Source organism: Doryrhamphus excisus, linkage group LG8 (genome assembly GCF_037039965.1).
Source record: "Doryrhamphus excisus strain RoL-2023G ecotype Guam linkage group LG8, RoL_Dexc_Guam_v1.1, whole genome shotgun sequence".
NCBI classification, from domain to species: domain Eukaryota; kingdom Metazoa; phylum Chordata; class Actinopteri; order Syngnathiformes; family Syngnathidae; genus Doryrhamphus; species Doryrhamphus excisus.
This window is the reverse complement of record NC_136364.1, coordinates 17985720-18002920: the sequence shown is the minus strand read 5'-3', so window position 1 is coordinate 18002920 and position 17201 is coordinate 17985720. Positions and strand designations below refer to the sequence as shown.

At 39.5% G+C, this 17201-nt stretch overlaps 1 protein-coding gene across 1 annotated transcript; it reads right to left on the bottom strand.

Annotated features, from left to right (window-relative positions):
- Positions 1 to 1634: 1634 nt before the first annotated feature.
- Positions 1635 to 15108, bottom strand: LOC131134761 (sodium channel regulatory subunit beta-4). Its single transcript, XM_058080350.2, has 5 exons — positions 14582 to 15108; positions 8171 to 8334; positions 7875 to 8094; positions 7662 to 7791; positions 1635 to 6997 (listed from the first exon to the last, which is right to left on the bottom strand). The coding sequence occupies exons 1-5, from the start codon at positions 14640 to 14642 to the stop codon at positions 6904 to 6906; spliced, it is 669 nt and encodes a 222-aa protein (XP_057936333.2). The 5' UTR covers positions 14643 to 15108; the 3' UTR covers positions 1635 to 6903.
- Between the last annotated feature and the right edge of the window lie 2093 nt (positions 15109 to 17201).

Below are 17201 nucleotides of genomic sequence, written 5' to 3'. Positions count from 1 at the left end.
AAGTTTGTAATTTTATAAATGGTACAGGAGTGATCGGAGTAGAAGATACTGGCACACAAGCCTAGAGCGCCCTCTTGTGGCTGTCACAGTGAAAAGACAAAGATATGTAAAGTGCTCCGGAGTATAAGTCACAGGACCAGGCAAACTGTGACAAAAGTGTGACTTATAGTCTGAAAAAAAAAACGTAATTATATTCAGTCTTACGTATATTCAATGCAATACTTCATTCGCACAATTTATAATTAAAGGAGTTGCAATTCCTAGTTTGACTTTACGATATTACCAGATTAACAAAAGAGGCAGTGACACTTCAAAGATGTCTGGCAATTATAATCCTTTTATTTACATACTTCTATTTCATAACAAATGAAGTCATAGGTGCATAGTCATGAGGTGAGCATGGGAAGCAGTGTGATTACAGAGAGACAACCAGCTTGACATTCAGAGAAACATTTGGCAGTGGTGATAATGTGTACAGACAGTATATATTTGTATACAGATAATACAGACAATTGCTGCAAAACTTACAAGTTGGACATAGTGTGTATATGTGACTATCATTTAGATAATATGTTAAAAAACTACCGTCGTCTTCTTTTATTTATGGGTTGAGCTTCCTGTTGAACTGCATTGATCAGCGATTTGATCTTTGGATTTGAGTGGAATGTGGGAGATGTCACATTCTTGACTCGGCAGTGTGGCCATTAATGACGTATTTCAAGAGCAGGGGTGCCCAAACATACTGTTTTGTTTTTTTTTTTAATATTTGGTAACCCAACCGATGCTCATAAGTGAATGTAGCCCCCAGTTGAAGATTTGTCTAATACAGTGGTGTTTGCCCCCATCCCGATTTGTCACACTTGAATGTTTAAAATCAAACAAATTGAAATAGTAGTCATTGACAACACAGCTGAACACAAAATGTTGTTTTTGAATGAAATGTTTTGTTAATAAGGGAGAAAAAAATATAGTGGCAGCATACATATACATATACAGTAAGTACAGTATATGTATGAAAAAGTGACCCTAAACCTAAAAAGGCCATTCAGGCCGTTTTTGTCCAATGTCTTTCTTCATGAACACCGACTTTAACTGTGGGAGTGAGGCCTGCAGTTCTTTGGATGTTGTTGTGGGGTCTTTTGTGACCTCTCGCATAAGTTGTCCCTGTGTTCTTGTGGTAATTTTGGTTGGCCGACCATTTCTGGGAAGGTTCTCCACTGTTCGGTGTTTTCGCCATTTGTGGATAATGGCTCTCACTGTGGTTTGCTGGAGTCCAAAAGATTTATAAATGGCTTTAAAATCTTCTCCAGACTGATAGATTTCAATTAATCTTAGTTAAGTTATGTTATGTTTTAAGTTATGTTTTAACGGTTGTGTTGTCTAATATTTAAATTTGTTTGATCTGAAATGTTTTGAGTCTAAAAAAATTAGAAAACAGGAAGGGGGCAAACACTTTTTTACATCTCTGTAGGTGACAGTGTATTATTTATATGATCTTTTTCTGCTTACAATAAACTTTTTATCATTTTTTTCATACTGTGTATTATTATAACTTAATTCACCTAATATTTTGGCCTTTTTTGCCTATAAAATGACTTCCATATTTGCTGTTTTTAAAAAAGTCTTCATGTTCAATTTTATTTTTAGCATTTTGGACACCCCCGTTCTAGAATTGTTACAATTTTACTAAAGAAATGTTGTCAATACAATACATGTTTATTTTTTTTTATTGTAAATATTGGTTTAAAATGTGTATTCAGCAGACACGAGACTCCTGGACTGGCAGTATGAGTTCCAGCTGCTGTGGCAGTTTAAACTTACTCTAAAAAACATAGTGGTCAATCCCCATTTATGATAGTTTTGACTTACTTTAATACCATTATGGTATGGCTGTCAATTTGAAGACATTTGATCCGTAAGTTTGTGTGGTCCCTCCTCCAATATCTTTACAAATTAGTATAAATGTTGCTAAAACACCCATGTAGCACAGATGAGATTTTTTTTTGTTTTACTATTGATTTGAGTCAAAATGCATCTCAGGTGCATTTGACTACATGAATAATAATTTTCACCACTTGGTGGCAGTAGTAGTGTATAAGTCTAAAGTGTCTGTATGGCGCAGTACTGCAGCAATGAATGTAAACAGATGACCATGAGGGTTGACAGACAGGTCAGAATGAGTCAAGAAAATATACTTCAAAGTTCATCAACTAGTTCTTAGTGTTGTTTTCCACATTCACTTTTGTGTCAGCATCTCATCCAGAGGCTCGTCAACTTTGCTTTCACACATGACATCAGTGTTATTAATTGGCAGATGTAAACATTGGCCTTCATCATAATGCAGCACTAATAATCTATGTACTGTATATGATAGTATATTGTGTTTCGGGTTATTTTGATGATAATTACTGTGTGCAAATCGATACTGCTACACAAACTGTACACTGACAAGAATAGCCAAGTTTTCTTTTCTGTGGCATTGTACCATGAGGACATATACTGCAACAAAAATAATGATTTTCTATTTAGTATCGGACATTTTCGGACAAGGCATTACGCCCACTCATTCATCACCTACCATACACCAGGAAATATCTGTCATGATGAAAAAATGCCATTTAAAGAAGTTTCCAATACACTATCATTCCAAAAATATGATCGTCAAACCAATATTGCACATAACAGGCTACTATATTTGCCCTGTAATGTTGTATTGTACCTAAACAAAGCACGCCATGCGTTCCTAACTGCATCTTTTTATCAAGTGCGATTTCTAGATAACCCTCCATGGGGTCAAAGAAAGTTACGAGTGCGAGGAAACTTGCTAAAGAAAATTGAATCAAGATGTATGGGGAGTAGCCTGCACAGTAAGTTCCATGTAGAATTATTTTGCATTGTTTTCTGCATGTAAAACTAGAATAATTCTCTATCAAATGTATTTTTAAAATATTTCTGGGTGTCGAGAATGGATGAATTTGGATTTAGATGATTTCCGACTGGAAAAAATTACCTCGGTTTTTGTTTGTTTGGATTTTTGGTGGACCCAATTTTGAGTAATTAAGGCAAATGATTAGACATGCTTGGAGAATACATGGCGCACTATTACAATATATACCATAGATACAAAAGTATTGGGACACCTTGCCATTATGGAAGTCTTCAGTCCACATATGGAAGCATAGAATTAAGACATAACCAAATGACGGATTTTGTTATAATACTTAAGTGTCCTTAAAGTGTTTCTACGAATAATAATTGCAAGTCTAGACTTGCAAGTTTCACTGATTTATAGTTACAATTTTATATTGAAACTGCCAGTGTTGTATGTTCGATACTGTGGTTGTACACGGGAAAGTAAGGGGTCAGCATGTATGATGTATGATTTATGACGTACAATAGCAGGGCGCTCAGAAAATCAGTATGGAATTCAGTACAGATACATTATGTCTCATATAAATGTATGAACCCAATTCAATGTATTAGCCTACACAGTGTGGATGCACACATCGGTACAATGGATCTATAAAGTGCCTTTTAACAGGTTATTGCATAATAATGTCTAATATTGCTTCTATTGAAAGCAAGAGGAAATATACAGTACATAACAAAATCGAAAGCAGCAGGCCGACCAGAGTGAAGCATCTGAATACTAAAATAAATGAAACATATAATTGATTTGTGCAGCCACTCTGATAAGTGGTAAAGTGCTGTATTGTTTGTTCGCACCACTCTCTGCTGTGAGTACTCGGATGTGTACATGTGTGTGTACGTGTGTGTGTCCGTGTGTAGCACTCAGCTGTCCCAGCTATCCCAGTTATGTGTGAGGGTGTGTGGCGGGTCATGTGTGCCAGCTTCTCAAGTAACCTCTGGTAGAGTTGCATAGAGGGGACAAGGTGGAGCCGTTAATGGCAGGATGGCGATATCTACAGTATCCCTTTCTGCTTATTTTGGGACACAGCTACAAGGTAAGGATTTAAACTGGATGTTTTGTCTGGAATAAAAGGTTGAAAATAAGAGCTGTTGAAATTTTACATCTCAAATCTGTATCTTTTGGACATACGACATGAATTTACTACAAATGAGTATTAGGGCCATACTGAAAATAACATTAGGAAAAGGTAGTAATGTTACGAGAAAATATCCATTTTCAACTTTTATCCATTAATCCATTTTCTATACTGTTTGTCCTCATTAGAGTTATGGGAACTTTAACTTTTATGTTTCCATATTTTTTTTCTTCATAATATTATGACTGTTCTCTTAATGTAACCACATTTTTCTTGCAATATGACCTTTTCCAAGTTACAGTACAAATTTATATACAAATACACCTTTTTCTCATAAAATTATGATTTTTTGTAATATTCTGACCTGTAATAGCGCAAAGTAATTACTTTTTTGTGTATAATTCAGACTTTAATTGATTAATATAAAATAAAAAATCCTGCAAAATTTCTACTTTTTAAATATTCTGACTTTTTTTTGGAATAGTATAGTGGTGGTATAGTAGTATAGTAGTAGTATAATGGAGTACATCAAAATGCTAATGTGCCATTTTGGCTACAGTACAAATTGAATAAATTAATAAATGATAGCTGTTTTGTGGGTGACTATAGACTATTATTAGTCGGAAAATATTGAAAGACAAGTTGTATCTCGTATTCTGGTCGCTAGGCATCAGTAATGTTACATTGGATTAGATCAGATTAGATTACTGCATATACTACGTAGTCAGCGATGGCATATCCAACATGACAGTGAAAACAAGTTTTCCTCCCGTTCCATGTGGAAGTGGTAAGTTTTGGGGCTCTTACTTTGGTCTTCTTCCCCACTCTGTTTGAAACCTTTTCTTAAGTTTAGAATAAACAAACTGGAGGCTAACTAGTTAGCTTTGTAGCATTGTTGTTTCCCTGCAGTGATCTTGTAGCCAGTGCTTTGTGATGTAAACAAAGAATAGTAGGAATGCAAAGATGACTGTAGAGGTGTTATTTTATGTCTATGGGGCTCTAATAATGGTAACAAAAATTAATTTATCAGCTTTGTGTATTGAAACAAGTAACCGAGATAAATGAGGGAATTGTTGGAATATTACAATGTTATTTTATTAAAATTATGATTTTTCGCTAATATATATATTTATATATTTATGATGTTATTACTATAAAATGAAATGTTTTTATATTGTGACTCCATTATTTTTGCCATTATCATTTTGCCATTATTACTAATTTTCATTTTTGTATATTGTGATAAAATTATTGAAATGATAAAAATATTCTTCAAATTGTTATTTCAGTCTTTTCAGTGTGGCCCTGATACTCATTTATACTTACAGACAGTACATACAGTACATTCATACATACTACAGTGCCTCCTTATGATATGCGTAGAAACAAAACAACATTTTCAGCTGTCATCTTTAACATTCCTAAAGGTGCTGAGGTTAATGTGGATATTTGCAAGAAAGTAACACAGCAGTTCCTACACTGTGCTGTTGACGCCATGTAAATGTATGAGTTTTATAAAATACGCACATGCTAACAAAAAGTAATAGACTACAAGTCAGAAGCAGCATGATTAACTTCATTCCTCTCAGTGGGGAGCTGGGGGGTCTTGGGGTTGTCTTGGGATGAGGGTTCGAGTTCTTTGTTTTTGTTTTTTTTTTAAATTATTTTCTGTGATTTTATCCTCCTGCTAACAGAGGGAGCAGAAGCAAAAGCAGGCACCTGTGTTTTTTTTTCTTAAAGCTTAAAAAAAAACAACAAAAAAAATGCAGAAGAAGATCATTCATTTGCGTTAGGAAGCCCCGTTGCCAGCCATATGATCAAATCTGCTTTTGGGGTTCATGAACATTCTGCTTTTGGCTTCAGGAACCATTTGGCAGATATTTCACATTCATGTTCACAAAAACTGACCCCATTTAAAATTCCGTTTATAGATGAAAATATTTTTCTCTTGCTGGGAATCACCAACTCCAACTGCTTCTGCCTGAGCTTGCCTCGTAGAAAGATTTCCTGGGAGCCATAGCTAACAACTGGAAACACAGTGAAACAGAGCTGCGGGGAGGGCACTCCTTGAGCGTATCTGGTCTACAGAGCATGCCCATATAAGGAAGCCCAGCTGCCTGTGATGTCACAAACTGCAAGTGTTAGAAAACCTCTCTGAAACCGAGGGTTCAGGGCCATCTCAAACTTCTTTCAGGGCTCACTTCTAAATGCGCAAACCTCATTATCTGAAACTTTGGCATTGTTTAACACGAGAATACAACATTAAACTACATTTATAGGTCAGAAGAGTACAACAAAACAGTATTTTTGCAGTTTCCCATTCATCTTGAAGGTTCCAATTAACCAACATTAATCTTGCTTGTTGTTAATTTAATACAACACTACATGGTGCAATAAATACCAAGTGTTAAGTCCTTTAAAGGTCATTTTTGAAGAACACAATAATTATTTCCATTCACGTGAATGAAGGTTGGGTAGCGACATTTTAGCTACCGTTTGCACTTCACTGAATGCGATCCATTATTTATGCCATCAAAATGAGCATCTTTCCTCTCGTTTATCCAGGTGTCCCACTTCCACCTAACTTAATAGGGAAAATCTATTAGTACCGGATCAATATATATGTATAAATACTGTGGGGAAGTTGCTGTGATGGAGTAAAATGTGAAGCAGAATTCGACCATACAGGCTGTGAAGATTGCAACTAATGGGGCTGCCAGGTAGGCAAGAGTGACTCAGCCTTCTGCACGCTTCTTCGATTTCAAGCAATGATTTCAACTATGCATTTGCACGGTGTACTATTTAGCGACAAGATAAGACAGTCCATTCATTGAAAGTGTACATTTGTTGTAACATATATACAAACATACATACAGACGTAACGCTGAATTTTTGCTCATGCCTTTGGTGTTCCTTTGTTGTCTGCTTTGGCTCCTGTAAGTCCATTTTCTGTATTGTCGTTCCCTGAGGCGTTAACCAGGCACTCCTTACTGCAGAGGGGGGTGGGGGGTGGGGGGGGGGGGGGGCAAACATTAGCATATGCAGCAAATCAGAGCTAATTAATACTGAGATACATGCCACATGGATCAATTTACATTCCAGATTCCTTTTGACTGATAGATTTAGCAATATTATCCAGCACTTCATTTCCTTTTTGTTTCTTTTTTTTTTTTTTCATTTTTTCATTTTTTTCTCATTTTTTTCACTTCATTTCCGATACTAGAAGCAGCTCAGATCAGGTCACATCTCATCTAATAAATGATTATAATAAATTATCTGTTTACAAGGAACACAGTGCAAAAAAAAGTGGCATTTTTATTTTAAACATTTTGTCTCACTAAAAAGTAAGAAAAAAAAATCATGACTTTTAATCAACTAACATGTTCACCCTTTGGAAATCGATTGGGGTCATTACTCAATATAAAGGTCTGAGTCATGGTGTCATCTTACAAATAAAACTTAATTCATCATACAGCAACTTAACACTCAAAAGGTAAAGAACTATTCAATAAAAGTATGAATAGAGTTAAAAAAAACAACAAGAACAACAGTTATTTTAATATCTTCCCATAATGCATTTCATCCCAGGATGGAAATGCATTATGGGAAAAAAAAATACAAGGGATACCTCTAACAGCACATTAGAGCACTTACTTCTTCTCATCATCCTTCAGCAGGAAGTGAACCACCAAGGCCTTTATCACCATTACAATGATAACCAAGCCAATCACTCCGCCCAACACGGAGACAATGATCACTGTTAAAGTGTTGTCATCCTCTTTCACTGAAAGTGTGGAAAGACAGAAAAATACACTTGATGAGAGAAAGGAGAAATGGCGACATTCGATGTCAGCCGGTGTCACTCACTTTGGCTCACCACATTGAGGGTGAAGATAGCACTGTGGTTGCGGCCCTTCTCTTTTGGGTTTCTGGCAAAGCAAGTGTACTCCCCATTATCTTCAAACGTGATGTTCCACAGCAGGATAGAGATATTGTTGCCCTTTGAGGAGCCCACAAATTCGACTCTCTCGTGGTTCACTTTCACCCTGGGCTCCACACCTTCAATAGGAATCACTCCTTCGCATAACTAAACACACACACAAATGCTCGGCTCACACAGCAGTAGAAGATCTACAAAAGTGGCGACGCTTGGAGGTGTGTACCTTGATCATGGTTCCGTTGTCATTGAAATGCCAGTTGAAGTGCAGGTTTCTGATGCCAATGCAGGAGGAGTAAGTGCACGGTATGAGCACCGTGGAGCCGTTCATTGCTTCGATTGATGACACCTTTCCTGTTGACACCTCCAAGCCATGAACAGGCAGTACACCTGAATGACAGGGACAAAAAAAAGTATTGGGACGCTTGCCACAAATGTAGAAACAACAGAAAGAACATTGCTGAGGTGAGAGAACTTTGTAGTTATTCCCAAAGGTGTTTAAGGGCTTTGAGGTTGTTTTTTAAATTCTGTTATAACAGTAATATGTGTCCATTAATCCAGTTTATGAAAATTAGAATCTAGATCTATCATCGCCCTCATTTGTTTACTCCACATTTGAGTGAGGAGACCCTTTTCATGACATCATGATGATAAAAACCCATATCACGCAAACAAAAAGGCTTCGCCACACATCTTAAAACAAAGTTTGGCGTTCTGCAAACTACCCATCAGTCACATACAGACATCATTTAATCATTTTGCTTTCTAGATCTTCCAGAATTTTAGCTGTATTTCCAAAATGAATGTTATTCCACACACGCCCACTCCACTGTGATTGGTCACAGTCTCCGCCTCAATGGGTGCACAGCAGCAGAGTGGTCTAACACGCGTCAAGAGTGCGGATATTTCAAATTCATTTTCACAAAAACTGACCCATGTGAAGTGAAAATATTTTTCTCTTGCTGGGAATCACCAACTCCAACCACGTCTACCTTAGCTTGCCTATTAGAATGATTTCCTGGGAGCGAAAGCTAACATCCGTAAACGGAGTGAAGCAGAGCTGTAGGGAGGGAACTCCTAGAGCATATCTGGCCTACAGAGCATGCCCATATAAGGAAGCCCAGCTGCCTGTGACATCACAAATTGCCAATGTTAGAAAAAGCTCTCTGAAACCGAAGGTTCAGAAAAACTTCTTTCAGGGCTCACTTCCGAAGGTGCAAACCTCATTATCTGAAACATTAATACAACATTCTGACAACATTTATAGCTCAGAACATTGGAAAAATGCCCCCCTTTAAAACAAAACAGTATCTTCCCAATGAGAGTTTTAAACTGTCTAAATTCCAGTATTAACGCTAGATTTTGCTTTAATTGATGAAGCATATATGTCAGTACTACAGAAATGATGAAAGTTCTACATCATGTGGCATCGATCTTTGTTCATTGACAACTGCAGTAATCCTCATAGAGTTTTCTGGCTACACCGGAGTCCTATTTATAAACACTGTCCTTTACACTCCCCATCACTGGGATCACTTTGCACTTGGAGTTGGTGCAAACTGTGTTAATCACACACTTGATATTCTGGCAAACTACTGTTTTAAAGCTAAAGTGGTCTGCCACTTTAAACGCTTTGTATTGCAACGCACAAATTTTGGACCAAAAATTATTTCTTGATGTGCCGACATCTGTCAACAAATTTCCTTGCTCTCTTCTACAGTGTAGAAATCCTCCCCTCTAAGTGGGTTTCGAATAGAGGATAAGGGAATCTTAAAGAACCAAATCATAGAATGAGAACCAGATTGTTTATTCCCGACAACAATACCTAATACAGATGTCCAGGCTTATCTGCAGTCCCTGTATGCCTACAAGTAAGCGGGTCTTATTACAGCACAGCTGCAAAAAGCACCCTTCCTTTCCCTGCCCGGCCTTTTATGGAGTCCTGGACCAATCAGCTTTCGCCACTGCCCTTGCTTGAAAGATGTCCGGGCTTATCTACAGTCCCTGTATGCCTACAAGTAAGCGGGTCTTATTACAGCACAGCTGCAAAAAGCACCCTTCCTTTCCGTGCCCGGCCTTTTATACACTCAAGATTGTGTAAGAGGCTGGAGTTCTGGACCAATCAGCTTTCGCCACTGCCCTTGCTTGAAAGACGTCCGGGCTTATCTACAGTCCCTGTATGCCTACAAGTAAGCGGGTCTTATTACAGCACAGCTGCAAAAAGCACCCTTCCTTTCCGTGCCCGGCCTTTTATACACTCAAGATTGTGTAAGAGGCTGGAGTTCTGGACCAATCAGCTTTCGCCACTGCCCTTGCTTGAAAGACGTCCGGGCTTATCTACAGTCCATGTATGCCTACAAGTAAGCGGGTCTTATTACAGCACAGCTGCAAAAAGCACCCTTCCTTTCCGTGCCCGGCCTTTTATACACTCAAGATTGTGTAAGAGGCTGGAGTTCTGGACCAATCAGCTTTCGCCACTGCCCTTGCTTGAAAGACGTCCGGGCTTATCTACAGTCCCTGTATGCCTACAAGTAAGCGGGTCTTATTACAGCACAGCTGCAAAAAGCACCCTTCCTTTTCCTGCCCGGCCTTTTATACACTCAAGATTGTGTAAGAGGCTGGAGTTCTGGACCAGTCAGCTTTCGCCACTGCCCTTGCTTGAACCGTTTCTTTCATGGTGTTTCTGCTTTCGTTTGTTCGCAGGGGCATCAAGAAGACATCTTTTCCTTTGTTTGCAGGGGCATCAAGGTGTTTCCTTTGTTGCAAAGCAAGCTGTCATATGCATACTCGATGTTTCCACGTTAACTGTCAGTTGTTAGTCCTTTTTTTGAGACTATGTGTGAGTTTTAGCTTTTATCTTTAGCTAGTAAAATTGAGCAAATACCTTCAACAGTCTTAATCTTACCCTTTCATCTAGACTTCTACCATTTGGATATTTTTATCGCAGTCAACTTGACACGTCTTCAATAGGAATGTGAGCTGGGTTCTCTTGTTCTTTTCTCTGTGAGGATCTTCTTTCTCTTAATGGACTTTTACTTTTTTTACGTCTGGTCACTTTTCCAGTCTGGTCTTTTTTTTTGTTGTACTGCGAACCCATTCAAAGCAAAATAGGAGATGAAGGCACACAGAGGTGGTCTGCTGGTGTATTTTTAGTTTGATCCAGTTGTGTAATCAATGGCTATTAATGTTTCCCATAGTGAGGAGTGCTTTGAATGCCGGTGCTGCCATTCAAAGTCTGTAGCAATAAACCATGGTGCTGTTGGGCGTGACCATCATTTGGGGGAAAACACATGCTTGACATCATGCAAGAAATGCAGGAATAAGATGTTAGTTCATCAAGCATCAAAGCCAGACCCCCCACCCCCCCGAACAAACTGTTCAATAATTTTTTTGTGCAAAATGACAAATTAACAGAATAAAAAATAAAAATTGTCAACAGTCGTCTCTTGTTCATCATGGTTAACTTAGAGCAGAGAGAACTTGTTTATGACTTTCTAAATATGGCTTTTAACATGATTAGAGCCCTGTAGACATGAAATAACACCCCTACAGTGAGTGTGTTTCCTTCGTATTTCTTTTTACAAAGGGTTAGATGGCTTGCAGCACCACACGATCGCGAGATGTCATATCATGAATGACATTTTAAGATTTTTTTTTAAATGGTTAACTTATATTTACCCTTCAATCAGTCAATGAAGTATGTTAAATAATTAAATAAGACATTAGCATTATCACCTTATCATTTGTAATGGTAACTTATTTTTACATTTGTATCCCTGTTTAGAGCTGGAGACCACACAGCTAGGAGACCCGAGTTTAATTCCACCCTTGCAACCCTCGTGAGGATAAGCAGTAGAAAATGAATAAATGAATGAATGAATGAATCCCTGTTTGAATGTTAAAATGTCAAATATATTTAACATGCAGCTGATGTCTGATTTTATATTTTGGCAGTACATTTTTCTTTTGTCTCTCCAGTAATAAACTGTATTTATTATAGTTTCCAAATAATTGTCTACAGCATGGTTGCTTCGTAATGTGCTGACTATATGCATTTCGATTTTCGACCATGTGTGCATGCTTTCAATGAGTGTACACGCATGTACTGTATTTGTATGATATTTCAGCTCATGATCAAATAGCTTCCCCCCAGCAGGAGAACATCAATACCTGAAACAGCGGACCTAAAGTAATGTGAGGAAATGCAGCTGACTGTATGTATGAGTGTCCTTGGATGACAGCCAAGGTGATGTGTTTTGTTTAAGTAGGCCACACATTGAAGGTTTCATGTATTTCGGAGTGAACCCACAGAGAACAGACCGAGGACAGCATTACCTAGAGAGGGAAGGAAGGAGGAGTTATGGCAAGAACGGAAAAGGAATGGTCATGAAGGTGGAGAATAAAGAGGAGAGATAAATGGGAAAGGGGAGACACAAGCGATGGTGGATGTTCCCAGCATGCAGGAAGGAGAAGAAAGGAAGGATAGAAGTGATGAGGTGACTGGACCGAGAATTCCAAGAGCAGTTAAGCAGTGGCGGACATGGTGGGGGTCATGTATGCATCCCACAGCTTGCACAATTTGACACCCATAAACAAGTGCATCCGTTTACTAGAACTTCCTGCAAGTTGTACTACAAGTACTAAAGTATTGCATAACACTTAGTGAAAGGGGATATGCAGTATCTCTTCATAAGGCCAGCGACAACATTTCAACAACATTACATTGCATTCATTCATTTTCCTCCACTTATTCTCAGGAGGGTCGTGGGGGTGCTGGAGACTAAACCAGCTGGTCACCAGCCAATCACAGGGCACATATAGACAAACAACCATTCACACTCACATTCATACCTATGGACAATTTGGAGTCGCTAATTAACCTAGCATGTTTTTGGAATGTGGGAGGAAACCAGAGTACTCAAAGGAACACGGGAGAACATGCAAACTCCACACAGAGATGGCCGAGGGTGGAATTGAACTCGGGTCTCCTAGCTGTGAGGCCTATGTGCTAACCACTCATGTACCATGCAGCCTTGGTTTGTTTCAATTATTCTAAATATACATTTTCTCCGGAGAGCCCAGAGAAAACCCACACATTCACAGAGAGAACTCTACCAGAGAGTGTGGAATCAAACTTGGGTCTCCTAGCTGTGTGGCCTGAGTGCTAACCACTCATCCACCATGCAGCCCTCATTATTTTCTACCGCTTATCCTCATGAAAGTCGCAGGGGTGCTGGAGCCTATCCCAGCTGTCTTCGGGCGAGAGGCGGGGTACACCCTGGACTAGTCGCCAGCCAATCATATTAAAAGGTCAAAAATTTTAAAACTACTCCATTTCATGTATTGCGATATTTAACTGAAGTATCTCAATGAGTATCCTGTAAAGGGAATAAAACTTTAAATTACACTCAACACTAACTAACAATAACTTGCTGGATATAGCGACCATTTTGTTCAATTGTCAACATGGATTTCTTCTACGCTGATGTATGAGGTGTGTTATGAAGTCGATGATCGCCGGTGCTCGGGTTGATAGGGTTAGGGTAACCCTATCCTAACCCTAATCCTATCCCTATCCCTATCCCTAACCCTAACCCTAACCCTAACCCTAACCCTAACCCTAACCCTAAGTAAAGTAACATTAGCAAATGCTGAATTCCTGCAGTTTCTGATGAGACGTGAAGGAGAGCAAGCAGCTGTTCAAATCCGTTGGAAAAAAAAAAACGCAGACACGTCACTGGCTGACGCTGAAAACCTAGGAAGGTTGGATTGCAAGGTGTGCCTTCCAATAATGCCTTGCACACTGGCACTTCCATATTATGTTTCTCATCATTTATAGCAGCAGCATCTCGCAATATAGTGTCTTGTGACTCCTCTTGTGGTTTCTGTTTGATTAATGAAGATTTGTTGTTTTCATGATAGGGAACGTCTGACTCACGACTATTTCTGTTCATGCGTTCTTTTTTTTTAGTTCCTATTACTAATGCTGTGCAGTTGGAGGCATCACTAAATGTTCACTATGTATTTCGTTTGGTTGAAATGTGGCAAATATAAACCGGCATTGCTGTCATTATTTGTTGTTTTTTCCTAAAGGGAGTAAAGGAGGCGTCACGGTGTGTAGGCCACTAAAGATGGACGGATGATAAAACAAGTCTTTCAGTTTTGTGCAGCACTCAAACTAGAAGAATAATCCAGAGAGAAGTAAAACTATGCAATAATAAAGTGCAGCCATTTAACCAAAGCCATCTGGATCACGGAGTGAGCTGAGTACTTTTGAGCAGCATTGTGAGTCACTTGAGCACACACAGATATGCATGGTATCGAACCGGCGGTCATAATTTCAAGTAGCGTCATAACGGATGCTACGGACAGTGATGCTGTCAGTACATCATCATCATGTGACATCATCACACCTCTGGACGTGAAAGTGTGGGAAGTGAGCGTCGGGATTGATTTAGTTGGATGACACAGACTTAGTAAGACTTAATGCTTGGGCATGGAGGTATGGATTTTTTTGGGCCAGCAACGAAGCCCCCATTAAGGACTTACACATTTAAAGGTGTACACACACTTAAATCCATTAGCAGTTTAAAGTGTAAAGCTGTGTTGTCATGTAAATATGCAAAGTCTCGCTCACCCAGCAGCAATGCAACCAGCAGACCTGGCACACTCCAGCCGGTGTTGTCCAATGACGCCATGGCACCACCTGTCTTGTCCAAGCCCTTGTACGTCTCCCAATCCTCAACGTTGTCCTCGACTAAACCTGTCACAGGCAAAACCAAAATGTGTCTGTCTTAAAGGTCTCGGGCTAGCAAGGCGGTCCTGCTTTCAGTCCCTCCCTCTTCTCTCTCCTGTCCCAGGAAGGAAGCGCAAAGAGTTGTGTCCAGGCTGTGTCCTCCTCTCTTTTTCTGTCCTCAGTGGTGATAAAAAAAAGGCAGTGAGGTAGAGCAGAAGCAGTGTGGCGACGTGGTGCTGGTGTCAGACAGCCTCACCACTCTTGCAGCAACGTTATCAGCCAGGGAAGCAAGCTGGCCAACAAACCCCGCAGGGGGGGAGAGAGACGTAGGCTGGAGGAGGGTTGATTGGCGCATGGGAGATAGAGGCACAAGAAAGGGATGCTGGTGCAGCAGCCGGGCGGAGAAGCAGCAAGCCAACGTCTCCACAAACGTCCAATGGAGAAATGAGTGCGGGAGGGACTGCAGAGGAAGAGAGAGAGAGAGAGGGAGGGAGAAGAGAGGGGGGCTTGGAAGGGATGAAGGTGATTACCAGTGCGTCATATGCACGCATGGCAATCCGGGACAATTTGGCTGAGTCAGCCTCACTTTACGAGAGTTGGAGACAGGATGAGTGCTTTGCTTCAGTCATATCCCTCACTGTCTCTTTTGCTGCATTCTATATTTATATTTATATTTATATTACTTCATGTTCACTCCCTCTACCTAACGCTGCCACCATCTGACCTTCGTCAATGGCGATGGAGGTCTAGCTCCGGAGTGTGTAGTGTGAGTCATACGCATACCTTTAACAAACTACACTGGAACCTCCAAGGTCAAACACACATCACACTCATTTCCCACAGGTAATATTGGAGATAGAATTCATCTGTTCCAGGGTCAAACTATCTCCATCATGAAATCTTTTTTAACTATCAAGCTGTCACACTCTTAACTGTGAAGCCCGAAGTTAACTACTAATAATATTAAAACAGGGCGGCACGGCGGTCGAGTTGAACCAGGGTTCAATTCCACCCTCGGCCTCGGCCAGTTCTCCCCGTGCATGCGTGGGTTTTCTCCGGGTACTCCGGTTTCCTCCCACATTCCAAAAACATGCTAGGTTAATTGGCGACTCCAAATTGTCCATAGGTAGGAATGTGAGTGTGAATGGTTGTTTGTCTATATGTGCCCTGTGATTGGCTGGCCACCAGTCCAGGGTGTACCCTGCCTGTCGCCCAAAGACAGCTGGGATAGGCTCCCGAACCCCCCTCGCGACCCTCGTGAGGAAAAGCGGTAGAAAATGAATGAATATTAAAACATTAATATAACTTTCACACCAAACTTCAGCATTTCCGACGTACCACATGATGCTGTATAATGCTACATGCATTAAGCTCATTGCTTCACACACACACACACACACACACACACACACACACACACACACACACACACACACACACATGCTGAGAGTGCATTAGCATCTAACACAAGGGAAATGAAAAAGGTCTTAACATTAATCGATGGATGACCATGAGTCTGTTTCATAGTAATAGCTATAGCTCACGTTACACCACCAGAAATATTATTATTAGAAATTGTATTTTTTTACTCACAACTGAAGTGCACTGTGTTTTCCATTGGATACTGGTATATATTGTTTTCTGCATGTTTTGATCTGACAAATGTTAAGTAAGTTTAATCAAGTGTAGAATTACTACAACTTTTGCTTGGACCAAGGTAAATATTGAAGTATGAAAAAAAACCTCTCCGGAGGTAGCGAGTGATGCTGGGAACACAGAGTGCGGCTGTGATTGCAAGGTTTATATTGTGTCTTTCAGGGTAAATATCCCATGTGACAAAGTGGATAGCTGTAGCTTATAGACAAATGCGGTGTATATATATATATATATATATATATATATAGTATATATATATGTGAGTGCGGCTGTAATTGCAAGGTTTATATTGGTATATATATATATATATATATATATATATATATATATATATATACCAATGTCATACCAATGTCATTTTTGCACTGTGATTGTCGTTCGTGTTCTGTTTAAATGCTATGCTAACTGAAATATACCAATATAAACCTTGCAATCACAGCTGCACTCGGTGTTCCCAGCATCAGTCGCTAGCTCCGGTTAGACATGAGAGTTGTTTTTTTTATATACTATATACTTCAATAGTTACCTCAGTCCAAGCAGAAGCTGTAGTAATTCTCCACTTGATCAAACTTACTTAACATTTGTCAGATCAAAACATGCAAAAAAATACATAGAAATGACAAATAAAATGGATAAATAAACACTTTATGTCAATTTTGGTGTTATAGAAGACCCTTGTTAGGAAAGGAGTGCTGAGGTAGGAGGGGAAAGGGACCACACAGACACCAAGTTTGTACTTTGCTCGATGGCGGCTTATTTTGCAGCCATACCTGATTAAAAAAAGATGGACTAATGCAGCGTAAAGCATTTCTAGGGAAAACAAGGCCGTTGGAAAAGCGAGCTTTGACTTGAACTTGACTTGTAC

Bases quoted from the DNA above. Each gene is read 5' to 3' on its own strand.
- LOC131134761 (XM_058080350.2), bottom strand. From the start codon at position 14,642: ATGGCGTCATTGGACAACACCGGCTGGAGTGTGCCAGGTCTGCTGGTT. The intron at 7,792-7,874 runs GTGAGTGACACC...CCACACTTTCAG, and splicing joins CCTCAATGTGGTGAGCCAAA to TGAAAGAGGATGACAACACT. The intron at 6,998-7,661 runs GTAAGTGCTCTA...CCCCCTCTGCAG, and splicing joins CTGAAGGATGATGAGAAGAA to TAAGGAGTGCCTGGTTAACG.